The following is a 20,987-nucleotide window of genomic DNA, read 5'->3' as shown; positions in this document are numbered from 1 at the left end:
GGGGAGAAATATACAGAAGAACAGGGAGAAGGCGCATAATGGCAAAGACTAGGAGCAGAGATACAGTGACCAAAAAGTACTGACATGTGACACTTACCCTCAGCAACATCATCATCCACCATCAGCTTGAGGCTCTTTCCTCGCCGCACCACCCGGACAGTGTGCCACTCGTTGTCATTGAGTTTCTGCCCAGCATAAAGAGTTTCAGGTCCCTTGCCTGGGAAAGGTGATAGGTGCAGCAGTTAAAGCCAGACCCACAATTGCTTTAGTACTTTCTCAATGGGAAAATAATGAAAATCAACTTGGTGTGATACAGACCAGTAGAGTGTACAGGTGCATAACAACCTCTAACCAACTCTCACATCTACACTTGCCAGCTCAGGGAATCACAAACCCTTCCACTCAGTCAGGTGCTTCCCTCCACAGAGCCCTAAAGCAACATGCATTTAAAATGGGTAGAAATCTCTCTTGTGCTGTGGTACAAATTTCCAAACATTAGGCTGCACAAGCGCACTACAGTAATGGGAAAACTAGTTGATGACTGAAATGTCTCAAAGGGGATCCATTACAGTAGCATTTTCCTGTCCTAATAATTGGGATTAAAACATCCCCAAGGTACTTGGGATTCTTTTCAAAGTTAAACACACTGGTCTTTCAACACTTCAGTATCAAACACCAGGTTGGTTTCAGTCTCAAAAAAACAAAAACAAAAAACTCCACAACCCACCCCAAAAAGCAATAGAAACCCATCACTGAACTTCATCCCCCACCTTCATAAATTATTTTTTTTTTTAATTATAATCTCAAAGAAAACCATTCACCAACCTTGCTGATTGCTTTGAGGTTCTTTGGCAAAGCAGCCTAGATTTGAGGTGCTTACTTCACCCCTTGGATTACAGTCAAAAGAGAAAGAGGAGTCATGTCTTCTCCCAAAGGTTATACCACAGTTGCCCTTGCAAACAATGCTCCTGGGAAGACAGCATTAGTGCTACCTATATTTGTCTAGTTTTGCTCACCCATCACAGTTGACAGGCAATTACTTAAAAAATTAATTGTTCAGATTACAGGACCAGAACACCTCACTCATGTCAAATGGTAAGTGAAATTGAATAATGGTGTGTGCTAAATTAAAAGCATCTATTCTCATTTCAGTACAGTACTAAAGTAGAGAGTTTTGATCCAGGTATACCAGAAAATATAGAATGAGCACAGCCAAACTTGTTGCACACTGGTCTGGACCCACTGCCCAAAATAGAAACCCAAGAAAAAAAAAAAAAAAAAAGAAAAGAAAAAAAACCAGAGAGAGATTTTGAACATATTAACAGAGGTGGGATAGGGACAATAAGGCACTGCTACAGCTCATCGTACTGCACTGTAAAACTAATGCCAGATAGTTCATAGCCCACAGGATGCACAGTCCCTAATGAGCAGCATTACTGTAATTGCTTCTCACCAAAGAAGGAACATGGGCAAAGAAGGTGGAGACTCATTCAGCCAGGATTCTATCTGTAGTATGGGAATTCTTCAGAAGAAGACCAAAGCAAAATAAATATTCCATTACTCTTTTTTGAAAAAATCATGCAGTTTATGCTAATAGAAAAAAAGGAGAATAAAAAATACCTTTTTCAAAAAAAGGCCATTGCCAGCCAATTTTACCACAAACTAAGATGAAAAAAATGTTTTTCTAGTGACCTGAAAGAGAAGCGTCATTCCTGGATTAGAAGGATGGGGAGTCACATATTGAAGTTACAGAGAATATCTCCTTAGCAGAAGAAACCCATAACTTCTGCTGTCCCTCATCCACATGCCAAAGTCACAAAACCACATGTATAAATCCAGCTGAACAAGGCAGATAGATCATGGCCAGAATGTTTAAGTTTTTTGGCATCAGACAAGCAAAACTCTATGAATCCAAGAAAGTTGTGCTAGATTTACATCAGTAAGTACATTTTATCCTAAAGCATAATTCACAAGCGTATATCTCTCCCTGGATAGACAGTGAAATTATTGTCTACATCAAAATATACAGCATCAGTTACTATAGTTCTACACAGCCACTTCCCAGGTAGGAAGATGAAGGAGGCCACTTAGAACTGTGTGTTTACATAATGCCATCTGAAAGCAGGGGAAAGGGGGAGGGGTGGCAAATGCTTTCTAAAAATTTCCCCAATCTTATCCACATACCTATTAGAGCTCTGGAGGGTTCAGCCAAAAGAAACAGTCAGGTGTGCTGGGATCTGCTCAGCTGACAATGCAATGCTCTCTATGCAACAGCTCTATGTTCAGCATGGCTGAGTAACTCAGTTGCTGTTCTTCTAGTTCACATTTTTCAACCCTAGCCTGACAAAACAGGGATCAGCTAAAACAGCCTAGGGTTTGGCTTGTCATGATGATCGCTGTAACACTTTCAAAACAAAACTGTGACACCAACAGAAGTTATATGAATATGTTCTGGGAAAATACAGCTTAACCAACTCACAAATAAATGAACAGAAAGTTGCAGCATTCCCACATTTTCTAAATTAATAAGGTTGTCTACTTAGAAGTAATTGGTTACTAGCTTGGGCTAAAAATTTGAAAATTAAGCACTGAAGATATTAATTACTTTATCATTTAAGTCCATGTTTTGATCAGCCAATTTTATATTTGATCAGTAGAAACCAAGTCTTAATACTTGAGTTCACTCACCACCCTCCCTTTTGCAAAAATGGGCATTGGCTTCTTTTAGTAGGGTTACCCAAATAACACTACATACAAAAATTCAATACATGAGCATGCTTAAGAGCATTCAGATATATTTTTCAAACCAAACATAACTGATATTAAAGCATTAAACAAATGTTATTTTACTCTATTCAAACTGGTTTATTTTCAAATGTTTTCAATACATTTATGCAGCAGCAGGCTGACCTGAAAAACAGCAAAACTGTGTCCCCATTTTTCAACTGACAGTGTGCAAATAAATTGGTGCTCTTTGTATAAGCTCCCATTGAACTCTAAGTAGTTCCAAGACCTGTGTATGCAGGGACTTTCACATCTGGATACCAAAATTCATTTCATTGAGCACGTGCCATTACTGTACAGACATTTATGTGTGATCAATTTTCAAACAAGGACTTGAAGATTCCAAATCCAGCAGTTGCTTATGCTGGGGAAAATAGAAAAGACATGTGCCATCATAACACTGTCCCTAAGAACAATCTCCTGCCAGGCTTTTCTGTGGTCTTATGTTTTGCAGTTTTATGTTTTTTCGTCCTTTCAAGATATCTGCACCACATCATCCTTCAAAAAGGACAACAGACGTATGAGGAAGCAAAACAGAAGATCAAATGGACAGAGAAACAAATCTAGAGATTTGTATCTTCCCTTTGTATAACATTCTTTTATGATAAAAGACAAGAAAAGGCAAACAAGGAACTCTTGTAGCAATGAAAGCAATGAACAGCACACCTGGAAACACTTTCTCTTTATAATACTTTGGGCCACTGGGCATTAGGTAATTTCAACAATTTCTTTTTATGCATGAAAAGAGTAAAGGACATCATAACAGTAAACAGAACAAAAAAGTTTTTACTGTTGCAATAATGTAGCAGTTAAGCTGACAGACCCTCACTCCTGTTGGCATCTCTGATCATCTTGGTCATTCCCTCCCCTTTCCTAATGCTTTCTGAGGGACTGTGTATCATATGGAATTGATCACCACATTTCATTTTCCAACTCAAATGAGGCAGGCTAGTGAATATTCTTTTTATGCTTTGCAGTGGCAAATACTACTTAATCAGAAGCAAAAATATCTGTATCTCAGCCATCCCTAAATTCTGGACATGAGTTCAGCTGCAGGCTTCTTCAGCATATATTACTTGATTCAGCCACAGTGACTCCTCCTCATTCTCCCATGAATCCTCCAACATCTACTCAAACTTTTATGCATATTGTCCATAAAAAAAAAAATAGTATATGCTTTGAAACATGGAAGAACTCCCTCCAATCTGCCCAGAGTGTCCCAAACCTTATCTCTGTATCAAGGGTGCACTGCTCCTAATTAATAGCTTGGCTCAAATAAACTATATAAAAGTGCCGAGAATACACATGCCAAGGTATAAAGAATCAAAAAGCAAATTATGCCCTTTAAAAATGCCAAGTGCTCCCCATGTGCTTCCCAAGAACTCACTTGAAGATTGTTGTTCAGAACAAACAGCTGGTCAGAGGCATGCAGTTCTGACAATACCTCTGAAAATGCACTTCTTATTCACCCTCAGTGGCTAACAGCACATGGAAATTTCCTCTATGAGGTAAAGGAGAAAGAGGGTTATCCCCTCTGCAGTTTCTCACAGGTGGATCAAAACGTGTGCTTTTACTTTGGTGCAAACTTTCATCATCTGATCCATTTATAAGATTAAAATGACTTGCATGAAACCAGGTTATCTTTATCACTGCATATCCTATCCAACACTACAGAAGTGGAACATGGAAGTCTACAGAAAGCCACAAGGGCTGAATAGAAGGGATATTGTCATACTGATGAGAATGGACAAGATGCTTTCCTCAGTACAATTACAATGATAAATAATTCCACAGTGATACTAATGCTTTTCAAAGAAGACCCTCAGTAATGATAAGGTTTTCTCTCCTTTTACTTTTTTTCACTAAAACACTTAGCTACCACCTCAGATTTTTTCAGTGGAAAGATTTTTGTGTCTCTTTTATCCAGGGCAACATCCTGTCAGAATTCCATGAGCATATTAGCATTCCAAGAAAAGGAGGGGCAGCTTCTTTGCCCTCCTGCTTTTTTTTCAATTTTTGATGGAGGAGGGGCATTGGTTGTTTTTACTTACACCTTTAAACAATGACCAGAGAAGTTGTGGTTTGCTGTATCAAATGTGTACACAGAGATTTGTGAAATGTGACAACGAATCACAAGACCTCAAAAAGGAAGAAACGGTTACAAGGACAAAGATGCTGGCAATTTTGCACACACCTTTGTGGCTTCCTGATTCGCAGTAAGTTACTACAAAGCACAGGTTAAATATCAAAACACAGTAATGGTTCAAAAGCAGAGCTGCAACTGCTCTGAACATCTTCAGTAACTCTCAATCTTGGTTAAATATAAACCACCAGTGTAAATTTTGTTGTTTCTTTCAGGCAGCACTAGTATGGACAAAGTGTATTAGGATGGTCTCTTTGACCAGGATTTGCTGTTCAACACCAGGAGCATTGTTAATTGCTAAGAAACAAGTGGCAACCCCAGACTGTACCTTGCAGACATTTATCTAGATATCCCAGTCAAATCAACCTATATTCTCATACACACACACTTGTTTTGCTCATATACAGGCTTTAGAATTCCTCTTTTCAAGAAAATGTTGGCTGCCAACAAAGAATAAGCAGTTGCACTCCCCCTACAGATACACAGGGGACCTTACCTGCAGCAGTCTCTCCATTTCCTCAAAGAGCAGGATCATGTCCATGTACTACCCCACAAGTTTAAAAAACATATAGCATGCACTTAAAAAACAACTTTTCTGTGAGGCGTGCTAAAAACTGTTATGTTTACAGCTTTACACAGTGGCTTTACTGTGAAAAGTCAATAAAGTTGAGATTACTTACATCAGCCTACCCAGAAGGAAAATTTAATTATTTACATCCATTCAGCAGTAAAGCACATACACAAAGTCATTTAAACATCCACAGAGTCAATTAGCCTCACAAGTGCAAGTAAGAATTCCTTGAAACACCCAGACCAAGTGCAGGGCATTAGCTCAGCAACTAACTGAAAACTAGCAAGACCACCCTCCTAGATCCCTCAAACATACCCCCATCTCCATATAAACATGGCAAAAAATAAGCAAGGTACAAATCTTGTACAAAATCTATTTTAATTTTTTAAAACTCATATTAAAAAAATAAACAACCAAAACCAATCCCAACAAAACACAACACAGTTCCTTGCTTTTGCTATAAATACATATAGCCCCATACTGTATAACTGTGATTTTCACTGCTGACACCCTGGCCAATAGCTGTAATAATGTTCAGCACAGATTCAGGCAGCATTCAACACAGCTGCAGCTTTTTCATAAAACTCTGAAACAAAACTTAGTGCACAAATTAAGTTGCATGTCTTTCAGATGACATGAATATAACTTGTGATTAAGAACAGGGAGATAATTTGATTGCATATATCACACAGGTCACACATGGCACAAACTGCAGTTATATGGAGGTTTTCCCAACAAAGTGAGTAGCGTATGCTCCTTGCCTACTTCAGTTTCAATGCTGCTGAATTTTAGTGCTTTAGACACTACATAGTGTATGAAGAGCAAAATAACTTTTAACAGAAAAATGTTCATGTTAATAGACTAGATCCCCTCAAAAGGGTTTAAATAGGAATTTCAATGAAAGGATATTTCATTTCATCCAAAAAATTATTCTGATTTAGAAAACATCCAAAATATTTCAACTTCAAGCTAAATGAAAAAAAAATCCACCATTTAAAAATAAAATTAGCCATTATTATCTATTCAAGATAATCTTAATGGCACTAGATGGTTTCCCATTTTTATTGAGTGAGCTTTTTCCACTTTTAAGGAAAGGGATTTTATTTTATATTCACAATCAGGGAGGAGGTCAAAAAAGGACACAGAATATGTAAAAGAACCTCAAGTATTCATGCTTTTAAAATTAAGAATTACAAGAGTTTAATTAAATTAACTTCAAAGCTATTTCAGTCACACTGACTCTATGTTTGCTTTCAGATAAGGCTGTCATATGAACCACTTCACATCTGCCTAATGCTTTAAACTGCTGTCCCTAACAGATCAGGGCAACAAAAGCTTCAGCGTTGGTATACTGAGGAACACAGAGGCTGCTAACTGTGACTCATCTACAACTTGCCTGAGGAATTATTTGTACACAGTAGATTTTCACAGAGCAAAGCTCAAGACTACTCCTGGTACAAGTGGGCCAGCCAGGTGATCACAGGAGCAGCATCTACCGCAGGGAGCACCACTAGAGGGAAACCACATTCCCTGAAGCTGCTGCTTAGACAGCATTACCTGAGTACAAAGGAGTTACAGTACTCAGTGCTGCTTTCCAGAGGTGCACGCGCTGATATATTTTGCTTTGAAGATGACTCCACCCCAGCAATTAATAAAACAACTCTAGAACTTCAACCCACTTTCGCCTCCATAATAGCAACTACCCATTGATTTCAGGTACATTTGTTTAATGAGTGTAATTTGCTACCCAAGAAATGAGTATATGCAGAAATTACAAATATGCAGAACCTCATGAAGTTTGCCCATAAGAGAGAGTTTTAAAGTAACCATTATAGCAACAATTATGCAGAGTCTTTTGTACCCCACAAAAATAAAGAGAAGACATTCTATTTAAGGGAAATTTTGCATTTTATTAGCTTTCCAGTGATGCAGTAAAATCAAAACAAGATGCAGGACTGAAAAAGTTGAGATTTAATTCTTCTCTTTATTCCTGTGTAGACACAATAATAGAGATATCAAACCCAAACAGCTTCACACTAATCCCACTGATGCACCTTACTTGAAGCATAGATATGTTACCAACAGTAAGACCACTGAAGCTTCTCTTCCTGTTTAGTTTTAAGTCTCTCCATAAATGCTACAAAGCAAGTGGATTAATCATGATGATAGTGGGAAAAAGATACTGATGATGAAGCTGAGACAACTGGAGTAAGCCATATTCATTATACAGACACACATATAGCAGCAATGAAATAATTTGACTGCTAACTGCCTGGATGAGATTCAAACCACTTGGAGGGGAAAAAATTATTAATCATATATATGAGTCTTTAAACCAAGAATCGACTCCTCTCCCTCACACTCCTTCTCAAAGGTCTGTGCTTTTGCTATGTTACTAAGTAACAGGAAGAAGCAGGCTTGAAAAGCTCAGATCATCCCATTTTGTGAGTGTTCCCATGTTCTAATTGCCTCTATTACTTAATTTGAAAAGATTATTTGAATTTCAGAATGATATGATTATTAACGTAGAGGGGGTTGTTTGTTCCTTTTAAAAATAATATAGTAGCTAGCCACTTCTCATCTAAATCTGCAAAGCAAGGAGATCAGAAAGATGGATAAATCATACAGTACATGGCAATACAGCACCTAATGGTAATTGCACATGTGTCTTTCAGAAAAGGATCTGAGACCACTTCCTAACAATAGGGCAGCATCTTTGTCCCCCTCTTTCAGAACACAGAAAATAATACCAAAGAAAGGCTCTCCTCTTCCCAAAGGCACATTTGGCAGTTGAACAGAGAAACAAAGCTGAGTCAGAGAAACAAAAAGCTCCTTGAAACTCCAGTCCCAAATATTGCATTAAAGGGTTTTTTTTTCTTTTTTTTATGATCTTTAGAACACACTGCACAGTCCTCACCAACAACACAGCATTAGAACAGAAGACAGTCCTGGCACCAACACATCATACAGATATGAAGGGCAAAGAACAACATCATCACATGTTCAAAGAACCTAAACGTTTCTCTCAATTAAAGTACCTTTCCCTGTGGAACCTGGGTGCCTGAGGTGTTACAAAGGCACACAGAGTTGCACCTTCATTACTGCTAGGAGTATGACATGAACTAGCTTCAGCCTCCCTCTAAGAGTACAACAGCATCACAGAAATAACGTCTAACAGACTACAGAGCCAGCAGGGTTCCAGTCTTCTGCAGGGGGTACAGAATACTGCATATGCCCTTTTAGGTTTAGCTCTCTTTTTACTACCTCCATTCTGAAGAGTGTCACGTTTTTAATGGTCTTTGGAGTTTTTTTACTTGCATATTAACCAGTACGTATAAGTCTACTGGGAACTCCAGGTGTCTTGGTAGGGGGAACATCAAAGTACATAGAAATCATACTATTAATAAGTACAAACAGCAACCAAAATTTGCAAGTGGAGATCCTTTGTTTCAGATATTACAGGCAAGCTATGTGTGCATAACTGGTAATGCACAGTGGTCCTCCCTGCCTGAAGTGAGAAACTATTGAGAGAAGGATGGTAAGTGGTACTTGGACCTAACATGGAAGAGTCTTTTTATTTCACTTAAGGAGCTATTGAGGAAAGATCAAATGCTTCTGGAAAGCCAAGGGATCAACAGCGCAGACGGGAATGTTTAATGCTAAAGGCATTTAAAAGCTTACCCACCTCAAAGAGTGGTTTTCACAGGGAACAGAATAGAGACCTCAGCTGCTGTTACTTTTTGAAGAGTCATTGACTATTCTCCCATTTCTTAAATAGGAATTGTTAGCACAAGATAGTGACCATAGAGCAACACAGATGACACTACTGCGACTGAAATTTTTCCTGATATTTAATAACTACAGCATTGGTATATTTTTTACCTATATAGATAAACCACATTTCCAGGTTACATTGCAGAAAACAAGTACAATCCAATAAAACCACTTAATGGGGACATTCTACTGAATCTACCTATACAAGGAGTAGAGACATTGAAGAAACAAACGTCCCCTTTATCCTTACTCTTCTTGAGCTGCAAGTTAAATACTTCCTTTGGGTTGCCATCCTCTAAGCTTTTTATTTTCGTCTTAGTATTTGCAGAATTCCTTATTTATCCAGGACACTACAACACTAATGCAAGCTCAAATTTTTAGGAGGCAGAATGTGGACAGAGTTATGTTGCCAGGAAAAGCTTGGACCCTCTTGCCTAGCTGCAAATAATTTGTTTAATGACACTTAGCCCGTCTATTTCCAAAAACCTTTCAGCAGTCGTCACAATGGATGGTCCCAAAAGAACTGGGACCCTGCTAGCAGGAACCCACCCCAGTGATAGCAACAATATCAGTATCCACTGAGGAAAATCTTCCTCAGGTGCTTGACAAACACCACCAATCTCCAGTCTCCTGACTGCACTGACTGCTTCCTTTCTACCTAAACTGAGAAACCCAGATGAGAAAGACAAGTGGTATGTAGACCTACAGGAGAGAGCCTCCTTATTTAGCTTAAGGAGCTATCAAGGAAGGATCACAGGCTTCTGGAAAGCTGAGGGATCAGATGTGCAGACTGAAGGATAGTTGACGATTTACAGATAAAGATGACATCTGAAGCAAATATTGAGAACTCCTTTGAAATTCAGATTTTAAAAGTCACAGCTTTCATGTCAGCTAAAGGAGCATGTAAAGGAAAAAAAATGCCCCGGGAGAAGAAGAGGGAATTATAAAGTTAAGCATATAACTTTGAACATATCCATATCTCTGTCCTCAGTGCTTCCAATAGCAGACAGTGTAGGATCCAAACTGATGCCATCCCTCTTCTCAAGAGGATGCCATACCTCTTGAGTCATTCAGTTTCAAATGTATACCTTCATAAAAATCCTCTATGCTTCATATAACATCTACATGTAATGCTAATATTGTTAAAATTAGATAGGAGTACACCAAGTAATTAATTGTAAGGAGTCGTCCTAAAGCAGCAACCTACCAGGAGAAAGAGATAAGACAAACAAAGTAGATCTCCTGCCTCAGGAAGTAGACTTATTCCTGGAAAGGTACCACCAGCATTTGGGGATCTTCTTTTGGTGCCCAACACAGAGAAAAGTTAGTGATCACTTCAAAAAGGCTGGAGATCTGACAGAAACATCAGGGTACAAACCATGAGCTGAACACAAGGAAGGAAAGTGGTGACTTTACAGACCCTGAGCTCAGCTGACATCTGTGCATCTTCATCAGCCATCTTGGTTACAATCAAGGTTTATCAGTCCATGTGTATCACATTTAAAACTGTAGGAAATTTTTTTTAAATAAAAATTAAAAATCTAGTTATATTGGGATTACGTATTAGTTCAAGCTCTTTCAAAGACAATTTAATCAATAAGGTTTCTTGATTATCAAGTAATAGTATATACGCTGACCTCTGGCTAAGTTGTAAAAAATTGTAGAATTTGATAATGGCATAAGCTGGTCCCAAACATCTCTCCATAACATCTAACTCTTTCTATTTCCCATGCAAAGCTTAGTGATGAGCATACTTGGTTTTCCATTGCAAGTTTGAAAAGACATTGGAGAAAAGGTTAAGCAACAAATTTGTGTGCTGCCTTTTCGAAGACTCAAAAAACCCCAAACCCACAAAACCCCAACATCTCTTTTCTCCCTCTCCAGCTGCCTGTTAAAAAATGAGGTAGCAATTTTTACAAGGATGGGTAGATTTTACACACCTCCCTCCCCACAATATGACTCCCCACCATGTCTCTATTTCTAGCTGGTGAACAGCTGGTGTGCTGCAATGCTCATTAAACCAATATTTCTCTAATTTCTGTTGTTCACAGGAGCACATTGAGAATGAATCTGCACATGTTTAGAAAGCATTCAGATTCTATGCTGAACAAGTGCTGCAAAACTACCAGCATTTATACACAGCACAGTCCATACTATCAGCAAACATAATTTTAATAGTACCACAGCAGCAGAACATTTACAGATTCTCTTTAAAATGTGGATCTTCAACTTCTACATTCAGTGCAAGATAAACACCACAGTAAGTAGAAGAGACCATCAAGTCCCATGGGTCAATCAGCTGAGGAAACTTGATTCCCGGGACAGCACCAGACTGCAAATACAGGCCATAATAAAAATGATTGTCACAACTATACAGCACATGAGTTTTAAGCTCACTATAGTTCCCACAACTTCAAAGGGAATAAGCACTCCTCTCAAAAAGGGTTTTGGTTGGGTGAAGGTATTTGGTTTTTTGCTCTGTTTTAAAATGCAAAAGGATAAGGCATTTCAGGATGATATATTAAGAATCACTGCAGAATCAGTCAGGAAAAACAAATGCCATCATTCACTCACCACATCCCCAAGAACATTAATGATGTAGCAAAGTAAGGGTTTGATGGAATATTCAAAGCAATAGCCAAACCTGGAGAATGAGGATTAGATCTCAGAAGACTCCTGCTTCTAAATCTTCAAAGTACTGGTTCTTCAGAAGTCAGGTTTTCATAGAAATAAATATTTTTATCTGCAAGGGTCACATTAGCCTAATGTTGCTAAGATCTTCTAAAACAATGCACTGGGTAACACTCAGTGCACAGATCAAGTTTGGCATTGTTTTTTTTCTTTTGGCTTGTTTGTTTGTTCTGCTTTTTTTATTTGTTTAGCCTCTATTGCTACTGGACGCTTTAGATTACTGGTTCTAACTACTCCCTCTTACTGGTTTGTGAGCTTTTATCAAGTGTAGTATTTCCATCCAAAGAACTGGATGGCTTGCTGGAAACTTGAATTGCATGAGTGACAAGCAATTATCCCCAGTCACCAGCCTGGGTTTATCACTCAATGGTTAAACAACCCCTGTTTGATAGAAAGAGGCCTCAGGGTTTTCTTCTCACTTCCTCTTTTATTTACTCTTTTTTTAAGGAAGAGATGGAAGCTATTTCTGACCCTTTTTCATTGCAAAGACTAATTAATGGAATTTTCCAACTGACAGCAGTCCAGTTTTAACAAATGCATGTGCACGAGTTCAATGGCAGCTGGATTTTCAGAGGTGCTGAAAGGAAGCTATAAAGCACATCAGTCTGGAAAATCAGATGAACTGGTATATAAATTCAAAGTTTCAATAAATGTAGAGCAATTTTATAGGAAGGGATGTACTTATAGATGCGTCATCTCTCATTCACTCCCAAGTCCAGTTTTAAAAATTGTTAAGCATTTGTTTAATGCAAACCATGCTTAATAGGAAATAGGTATAGGTTTTACCTATAAACCAAGCCATTTGTACAAGCCTGGAGGCAACTGGGTCACATACAATATATCTTAATGCCACTGTTACAATTTCACACAGGTACAGAGTGAAAAATGTGTCAAGTACTACTGAGATGAGTTGGAATTAAGGAACTTCTAATTTCTCATTCAACATCACTAGCATCACAAAGCAAAACAGCTTCTAGTTTTATACCAATGCTGCCTTTAATGAGGTGTCAAATACAGACACATGGTTTCATGCAAAGAACAATTAAAAGACTATTTCTATCAGAACACCAATCTAGGACAACCATCTGGATCAGCAAATTTACTCTTTTATATTTATAGCCAAATATAAGCAATAGCCACATAATCAAAAATTATGCAAAGAACATCTGCTCTCTTGCCAGCACAAAGAAATATCTCTTCAACATTTAAATAAATGCAATGGAAAAATGCACCTTTTCTGTGACTTCTCATCTGTAAGCCACATCTGATTATCTGCTGAAGAATGCTCACTGCTAGAACAGAAATAGCACATATGTCATACTATGTTATTAAGGTGAATATTAATGCTATGTGCAAACGCACGTTTGCAAAACAAGAACTGGACCATGATCCACAGCACAGATCACATTTGACATCCAGGAAATAAAATAACAGGAAGCATTTTTGGTTCACTGCACACACTAGCAACATCAGCAGAAGAAAATCATTTCATGCCAATCGAAAAATGTCCTTGGTTTCTGGACCAAGAATTGCCCTGCGAAAGCCATCCAAATAATGTTCTGCATGGAGATTTTTTTAATTCAAAGCCAAATAGGGCTGAAGTACTTACACTATGCCTTCTTTGCTCTGGTATTCAACGGTGAGGTCAGGCCCCCAAAGTTTCTGACATATATAAATAAATTCATGGGACAAGAAAGGCTGCATCCAAACATAATGAGCAAGCCAGCCATGTAAGAACACCTTCAATCACCTTTGAAAGGCTGCAGCCACAGAAGGAGGTCTCAAAGTGACAAATATATTTTTAAAAGCTGACCTTGTTTTATGCAGGGAGTTGAACCACAGACCTCCAGAGACCACTTTCTAACCTAAGTTTTTCTATGAAAACATTTTATTTCAGTGGCAACCAGACGTTTTTGGTTTCACTGACTGGGAATATAAATAATATTCAAGTAAGTTAAACATTGAGACATTGTGAAAAACAAAAAGTCAAAATGTTTTTATATTAAATGTCATAATATTTTTATGTTTCCCATTTCTTTTTTCATAAATACTTGTTAAGTTCAAACTAAATTGACAAATAGATGCAGTCAACATAAATCTGCACATTTCAGCTAATAAACTGTTCAAATGAAAACACTTAATCTACTTGTACTTGGCAGCAATAGTACTCTTGGAAAAAAAAAAACAAAATATTTGTGAGAAAAGCCTCTATTCAGAAAAAACTGCATATAAAATTAATAGCTTCAGGCAAAGCCTATAGACTAATGTCCCTATTTTCAAATACATATTAAAATAAACAGAAAAAACTATTCTTAGCACCGGACATGAAAACAACTGACCCCAAAGTCTGTATCTATAAACTCAGGTCTCTGAACTCAAGGTGACCAGCACCTCTGCTGTACCATGAGCAGCAATTCTCTGAACACACTAATGGCAACTGCCTTTTACATCAAAGTTATTCTTTTCAACTGCACTCTTAAAATGGCACAGATGCTTACAGTATGATCCCTAAGGAAACAGGCAGATTTTGCATATAATTATCAGCTGGGAGAGTCTGCCCTTATCAAATTGATTTTGATTCTTTTTATCTTCTTAGTGAGAGATTTGACAAAAATGCTTCCTACGCTCCTCATCTTTGTTCACGGCAGAGATGGCTCCTACAGCCCAATCACTGATATCACAGCAGAGACATGGAGGAGGAGATCAAGTCTGCCCCTGAACAGGCAACCATTCTAAGTCAACCCCATTCTCTCTGGGTGTCTCTCATCACAGCACTGATTCAGCTCCAGCCCTCCTCAGTCACAGTCATTAGACATGAACAGAGCAATCCCCAGGCCTCTCAGCAGGAGAAAGCCTGGACACCTCCACTTGTCCATATCCTCCCATAGAGAGGGAAACAGGCTGTATCTCCAGTGCACCTGATCTGACAGCTTTCCTCTGAAAAACTTTTTAAAAAAAGCATGCAGACACATTTCTCCTGTAGCCCTCTCACCCTGAACAAACACTGGGAACAAGTTTTAATGTCACACTGCAATATTGTGGAGAGAAACACCTGAATCTTCTTATCAATGTTTTGTTTGTGGCAGTTTTCAATTTCCTTCCTGACAGTGTGAAACCCTTCATTAACATAACATGATTTATGCAAATAACCACAGCTAGCATAGGAGGCACTTATTTTGTTATGCCCAGAATTTATATGCAATAAAGGAAAGATAATTCTTTCTGTCTGGCTGCAAAATTGCCATTAATATTATACAAACACTTCTCTGGCTTTAGGCCAGAGCCCCTACTATGTATGCATCATATATTCAGTTAACACCCAGTTTCAGGAGAGCAAGGTCTACAGCTGAACTGATTCTTGGAATAGGACTGGAACCACCTTTTGTCACTGGCCTTTGTGGTGAAATTGTGGTCAATTGTGGTGAAATTTCCAGCCTTCATAAGGCTGGCACTTTCATTAATACAAAGGTTTCTACTACCCACCACTCTGAAGCAAAGGAAGCATGTGCATGGGTGTGGGAAGGCATGGTGGGGAGAGGCAAGGCAAAAAAATTTATTTTCCCAATGTGCTGATCCTGAAAATTTCTCTTCCATCCCCTCCTTCTCTGGTGTTTGCATGCCTTCTGTCCATATGGGCAACACACTGGATGTGCAACAGAACCACAACAGGCCAGAAAAGTCCTGCCCTGCAGCCTCTCTCATTCAGAAATGACAGAGACCAGATCGAAGCAGTAAAGCACCTCAGCAAATTATTACAGATTGGCAAGGCTCAGAGAGGCTTTAATTTCATTATGAAACTTTAAAGTATTAGAAATATTTGGGAATATTTGCATTTAGAACAACTTAGATATCTGTGAAACTTAACCATAGATAGTCTTACAGTGGAAAAACAGGTGAAGAATTTCTTGCAAAGAAATGCAGGCAGTAACTAGGACAAAGGAATACCTTGAAAATATACGGATAAGAATCTCTGCTTTCACTAACACTTTCATGTGGAATGACACTGAGCCAATCCTATACAGAATATGAATCAGCTCAATGTTAGCCACTTAAACAGCTTAAACTGCTTTCTAGCTACCATATAAGTACACCAATGCTAAGAAATTAATCACCACCAATTATATTCCATGCTAACAACTATCAGAATCTGTCAATTACCTTGTGATTAAAAAAAAATTATTTTACCATATTCTTTCCACTTTCTCCACTCACCTATCCTGTCAAAAGAATTAAATGCATCAAATAATAAGAGCAAAAAGATGTTTTTCTAAAGGCTTAGAGGGAAAAACCTCAACATTACAAATACATTGCAAAACCCCTTGGGAACATTCAAAATGTATTCAAACTTGCAAAACTCAACAAACACCCAGAGTTATTTCCAGCTGACACCTTACACTATCCTGTCACAACAGATATATAACAGATATAAGAAGAAATGACCTCAAAGAGCTTTACACTTAAATAGCCCAGACTAAATCAGAGGCATTTCTCTTTTTCTTCCAGAAGCTTTACAGAACTGAGAGGTAGAAGAGTCTGAAGTCCTCACACTGATACTTCTCTGGATATAAGAGATTAACAGTTTTTCTCCTACATTACAGCAATATTTAGAGACATCTTGCAAAATATTATGCCTCTCTGTAATGTGTGTTTATCAAAAGTAAATGGCTGTTTATCAGTCTAAGCACAAGTAGCTTATTTCTCAAGTGCCATCAGTGTTATTTTTCTCCACAGATAATGGCTGGTAACCTCAAGGTATGTTTAGGCAACATTATAACTATCATGTCAAAGAAATAACTCAAACATGTCGGGAGGTTCCAGCACATTCTTTGGAGTTGATTGATCTGAATTCTCTCTTTCTTGACTTCTCTAATCCCTGACAGTTGTAGAAAACAAGGAGAAATCTGGTTCAAAAATTATTTCTCTCATTGACTCTGTATCACTTTCCTTTCTACATATCTGACTATTCCCCGCAATATTGCTGAGGAATCACAAGTTTTGCCATGCTAAGAAAGCCTGACTAGGAAAACAACTACCTGCAATGGTGCAAACATCAGCTTAGTGCACACATGCAGCTCTGGGAAGGCCACATAGATCTGCAAGAGCCAGTTTGTCCTCAGCTTATGTATTGCTGAAACTAAATTAACCCCATCTATAGTATCTCTGAAATTAACCCCATCTATAGCATCTCTGTGATCCAGGAGTATCAATCTTGTCAGGAATGAGTGGATTGGCTAGGAAACAAAAGAAAGCTTAAATGAAAGTAATTCCCAGAACAGCCTACTCTACAAGCAACACAAGTGAGCTGCTGTTACATAGTACTCAAGACATCTGATGTTCCCTAGAGTGCTGTGCTTCTTATTAAGCCTTCTTCAGCTACTTACTACTAGAGCTGTAGTCAATTAGCCAGCCAGCCTTGCCTTAGCCTCTACAGACAATGGGAGATCTCCCTGACAAAAATTAAAAGTAGTGTCTGCTCAGCAGTTAACACAGCCCAAACATCTTGTATTCATAAATCATTCAAAAATTCATAAGGAAAGAAGTACAATATATACTTGTATTAATACTTCCTAATCAACTATAAAATTACCTGAAAAACAAAAAGCCTTCTGCCACCCCATGCAATGCCTCTCTTCTTCACCCAGAAAAAGTCTGCGTGCAGAATAAGTTATGAAAGATAAATCTGCTATTCAAAAGAACTCAGAAATCAATTACAAGGAGAAAAAAAAAGAAACCCCCATTGCCAGAAGATCCTGTGTCCACAGATCCCTTGCATTCAAGCCCAGAAGTAGAATCTCAGACACCTCCACTCTCATCAACTGCCATAATGTCCTAAGGGAAGAGATACAGTCTTAAAAGAGTCAGGATCTAACAATTGCAGAAGTTTGGGGACTGCAGTTTGAAACACACTTTGAAAGTAAAGGGAGATTGGTACCACTACGAAGTTCAGAGGCAATTCTGCAACCTGAAGCAGCCACTGGTATGAGTTACAGCTGAAACGACCCAGAGCAAATAGAAAGACTTCAACATTTTGAACATTTTGACTAAACATGGGTGATTTATATGCACTACATAGGCAGCCAGGAGGAAGTGAGAAGTTAGAAGCTGAAGAAAAAGTTTGTAATAGCAAAATCTGTCTATTAAGAAGGTGGCTTTTCTTCAAGCATCCTCCCCAGCTTGCTAAAATTCAAGCAAATCTCCTTTGCTTAGCATCTGATTTTGTCAGGGCACAGGAATGAAAGCTGCTTCTACCTACTACACCAACACAAATTGAATTTCTTTGTAAAACCTGGAGAGTTCTGTCAGGACCGGCATGCTAAACTGATGCAATTGTAAGCTTTGTGTAACAATTTGGAAATTCATTCAAACATAGCAAATAAGTCTGGAAAGACTGACACATGATCAGTCATTATTGTCCACAGTTCTCATCAACTAAAAACACTTAGCAGTGTATTTAGGGATCTCATAATATCACTGATAAAGAAAAATGCTTGCAATTTGGACAAGTCACGTAGTCATTCCATGACTGACTACACACAGATGAAGACTTGCAAAGAGAAAATGACTGGAACTGGCTACTTTGACCAAAATTCACAACAATTCACTTTCAAAATTTATAATAAACATAACACAAATAGTAGAAAATGCAGTATTTTTTTCTCATTTATGGTTTGAATAACCATGTCAATAAGCTCCTGATTTGCAGATCTAAAAAAATGCCTGAAACACTTAACCAAAAACCCTTAGATTATCTTTTTGTTCTGGTTTTGGTGTTTTTGTGGTTTTTTAGTTTTGTTTGTTTGCTTCAGGCATTTTTCTTCTGATGTCTTCACTTTCATTTAATATATTTTCACACTTTTGGTATATCACACTTTTTTGTCCTAACTATGTTGCATAACTTCAGAAGAGCACAGCTTGCCTCTGGTACGTTTAATCGCAACAAAGCTAAGAGCAGTATTATGTGCTATTACCAAAGACTTGTTCAGAGAACAGCCAAAGCACAAAATTTTCAGCTGGTTCTAGAACTGTGACTGTCAACCCTGTTTCAAGATATGCTCTTTGACAGCTCCCAGCATACTTCCATCATTTTTACGTGATGTTTACATCCAGTCCTCTAAATTTAATCTCTTGTATTACCATTATGTTGTACTTTTATTATATTTTTCTCTAATAGTAATAGCAAGGTAATTACATAACTGTTGTATAAATGTGATGAGTTCCTTATGAGAAAGCAAAACTATAATTTTACTGAAGCTGCAAGCCATGTTCTCTCAGCTGCTTATCTCCAATTCCACAGGTAATCATCCAAATGCTGTAGAGGATTCTGCTTGCAAGGCTCTGCCACTTCTCACAAAGCTGCGTGCGTGTAGCACTTGATCTCACACCATAGCACCTGACAGTAATGCTGTCAAGAGGGAGAACTTTGGTATGTCTTTAAGGTGTTGAATAGTCTTTTGATGACATAAGGGTGGAACTAACAAGTTGGTGAGTTTTTTAGTGATATTCAAAACTTTCTTGGATAAGGCTCTGCAGACTGACCTAATTAAACCTACTTCACATAGCACCCCAGATGAATGGCTCAGAACATACTTTAGAGTTAAATAATTCAATTTTTTTTAAATCTTGTCTCCCACAATCATAGAATGGTTTGGTGGGAAGGGAACTTAAAAATCATCTAGTTCCAACCTCCCTGGCATGGGCAAGGACACCTTCCACAAGGCCAGGTTGCTCAGAGCTCCACCCAATCTGGCCTTGAGCACTTCCAGGGATGAGGCATCCACAGCTTTCCTGGTCAACTTCTTCCACCATCTTACCACACTGACAGTAAAAAATTTCTTCCTAATAGCCAATCTAAATCTACTGTGTTTCAGCTTAACACCATCCTCCCTTGTCCTATGTGCCCTTGTAAGAAGTCCCTCCCCATCCCTAAGTTCCTTCAGGCACTGGAAGGCCACAATTAGGTCACCCCTAAGCCTTCTCTTCTTTAGAGTGAACAGACACAATTCTCTCAGCCTTTTCTCACAAGAGTGATGTTCCAGCCCTGTAACCATCTTCATGACCCTCCTCTGGACTTGCTCCCAGAAAGTGCATGGGGCTCTAGGAGTTGGACACAGAACTCTAATAAAACTATGGTCTCTACAGAGCAGAACAGACTGTCCCAACTGGCCACACTGCTTTGGATGCAGCCCAGTTTGGCTTTCTGGGCTGTGAGCACACATTGCTGGGTCATGTCCAGCCTCTCACTCACCAGCACCTCTAAGCCCTTGGCAGGGCTGATCTCAATCTGCTCTTCCTCAAACTCTGCCGATACTGTGGTCTCCCTAACCCAGGTACAACACCATGCACTTGGAAGAACTATTTGCCCTGGTGAGAACACGACTCCCAGTCACTTGAGACCTGTACACTAATTTTTGTTTTTTTTAATAATCTGGAAGACTAATGAGAAGCTGGAAATCAGGAGAACACAATAAGTTAGCAGATAGATAAAAGATGAGATGACACGTTGAAACAAAGTGGTGTAGAATGACATATTAAACTAGAACAAAGGAGAACATGCCCACAGCAGGAAACAATCACTGTAAGAAACAATAAAGATAGGCTTTGAGGTACAAAAGAGATACAGAATAGGTGACAGGAAAAAAGACTACATAATTTGAAAAGACCCTAGGGAATAAAGCAACTGAAAGACTGCTAAAAATAATTGTTTGCTAGATACATGGTCTAAACATGATATTTGAAAAGAAAAAAAAAAGACAAACACAAAGCAGTAGGAAATCGTTTTTTTAAAGAACAAAGCTGAGGAAGAAAAACAAACTGCAGGCCTTCATGCTGAAAATAGCATTTGCAAGTAACCTCCAGCTTTTCTTCTACAGAAAATGTTTCAGAGTGCCAACCAACAGAGGAGAGTAGGGCAAGCAGCATCCTGGGCATTTTGAGGCAGGTCCACAAAGCACAGCTCAACATTCAATCAGCTCTCAGATGGAAATACTGTCCTCTCACTCACATAACACATCTAAGTACAGCCAA

At 38.5% G+C, this 20,987-nt stretch overlaps 1 protein-coding gene across 15 annotated transcripts in view; it reads right to left on the bottom strand.

Moving 5' to 3' along the window:
* The window catches only part of NRXN3 (neurexin 3), a 920,037-nt gene that overhangs the window by 551,328 nt on the left and 347,722 nt on the right, over positions 1-20,987 (bottom strand). For all 15 annotated transcript variants that reach the window (XM_039705065.1, XM_039705064.1, XM_039705053.1 and 12 more), the window contains one exon: positions 98-217. In XM_039705065.1, coding sequence (XP_039560999.1) covers positions 98-217 — 120 coding nt within the window. The remainder of the gene's footprint in view (positions 1-97; positions 218-20,987) is intronic.

Source organism: Passer montanus, unplaced genomic scaffold, assembly GCF_014805655.1.
Source record: "Passer montanus isolate IOZ18808 unplaced genomic scaffold, ASM1480565v1 scaffold18, whole genome shotgun sequence".
In the NCBI taxonomy this organism is placed as follows: Eukaryota; Metazoa; Chordata; class Aves; order Passeriformes; family Passeridae; genus Passer; species Passer montanus.
This window is presented reverse-complemented; position numbering and strand designations above follow the sequence as displayed.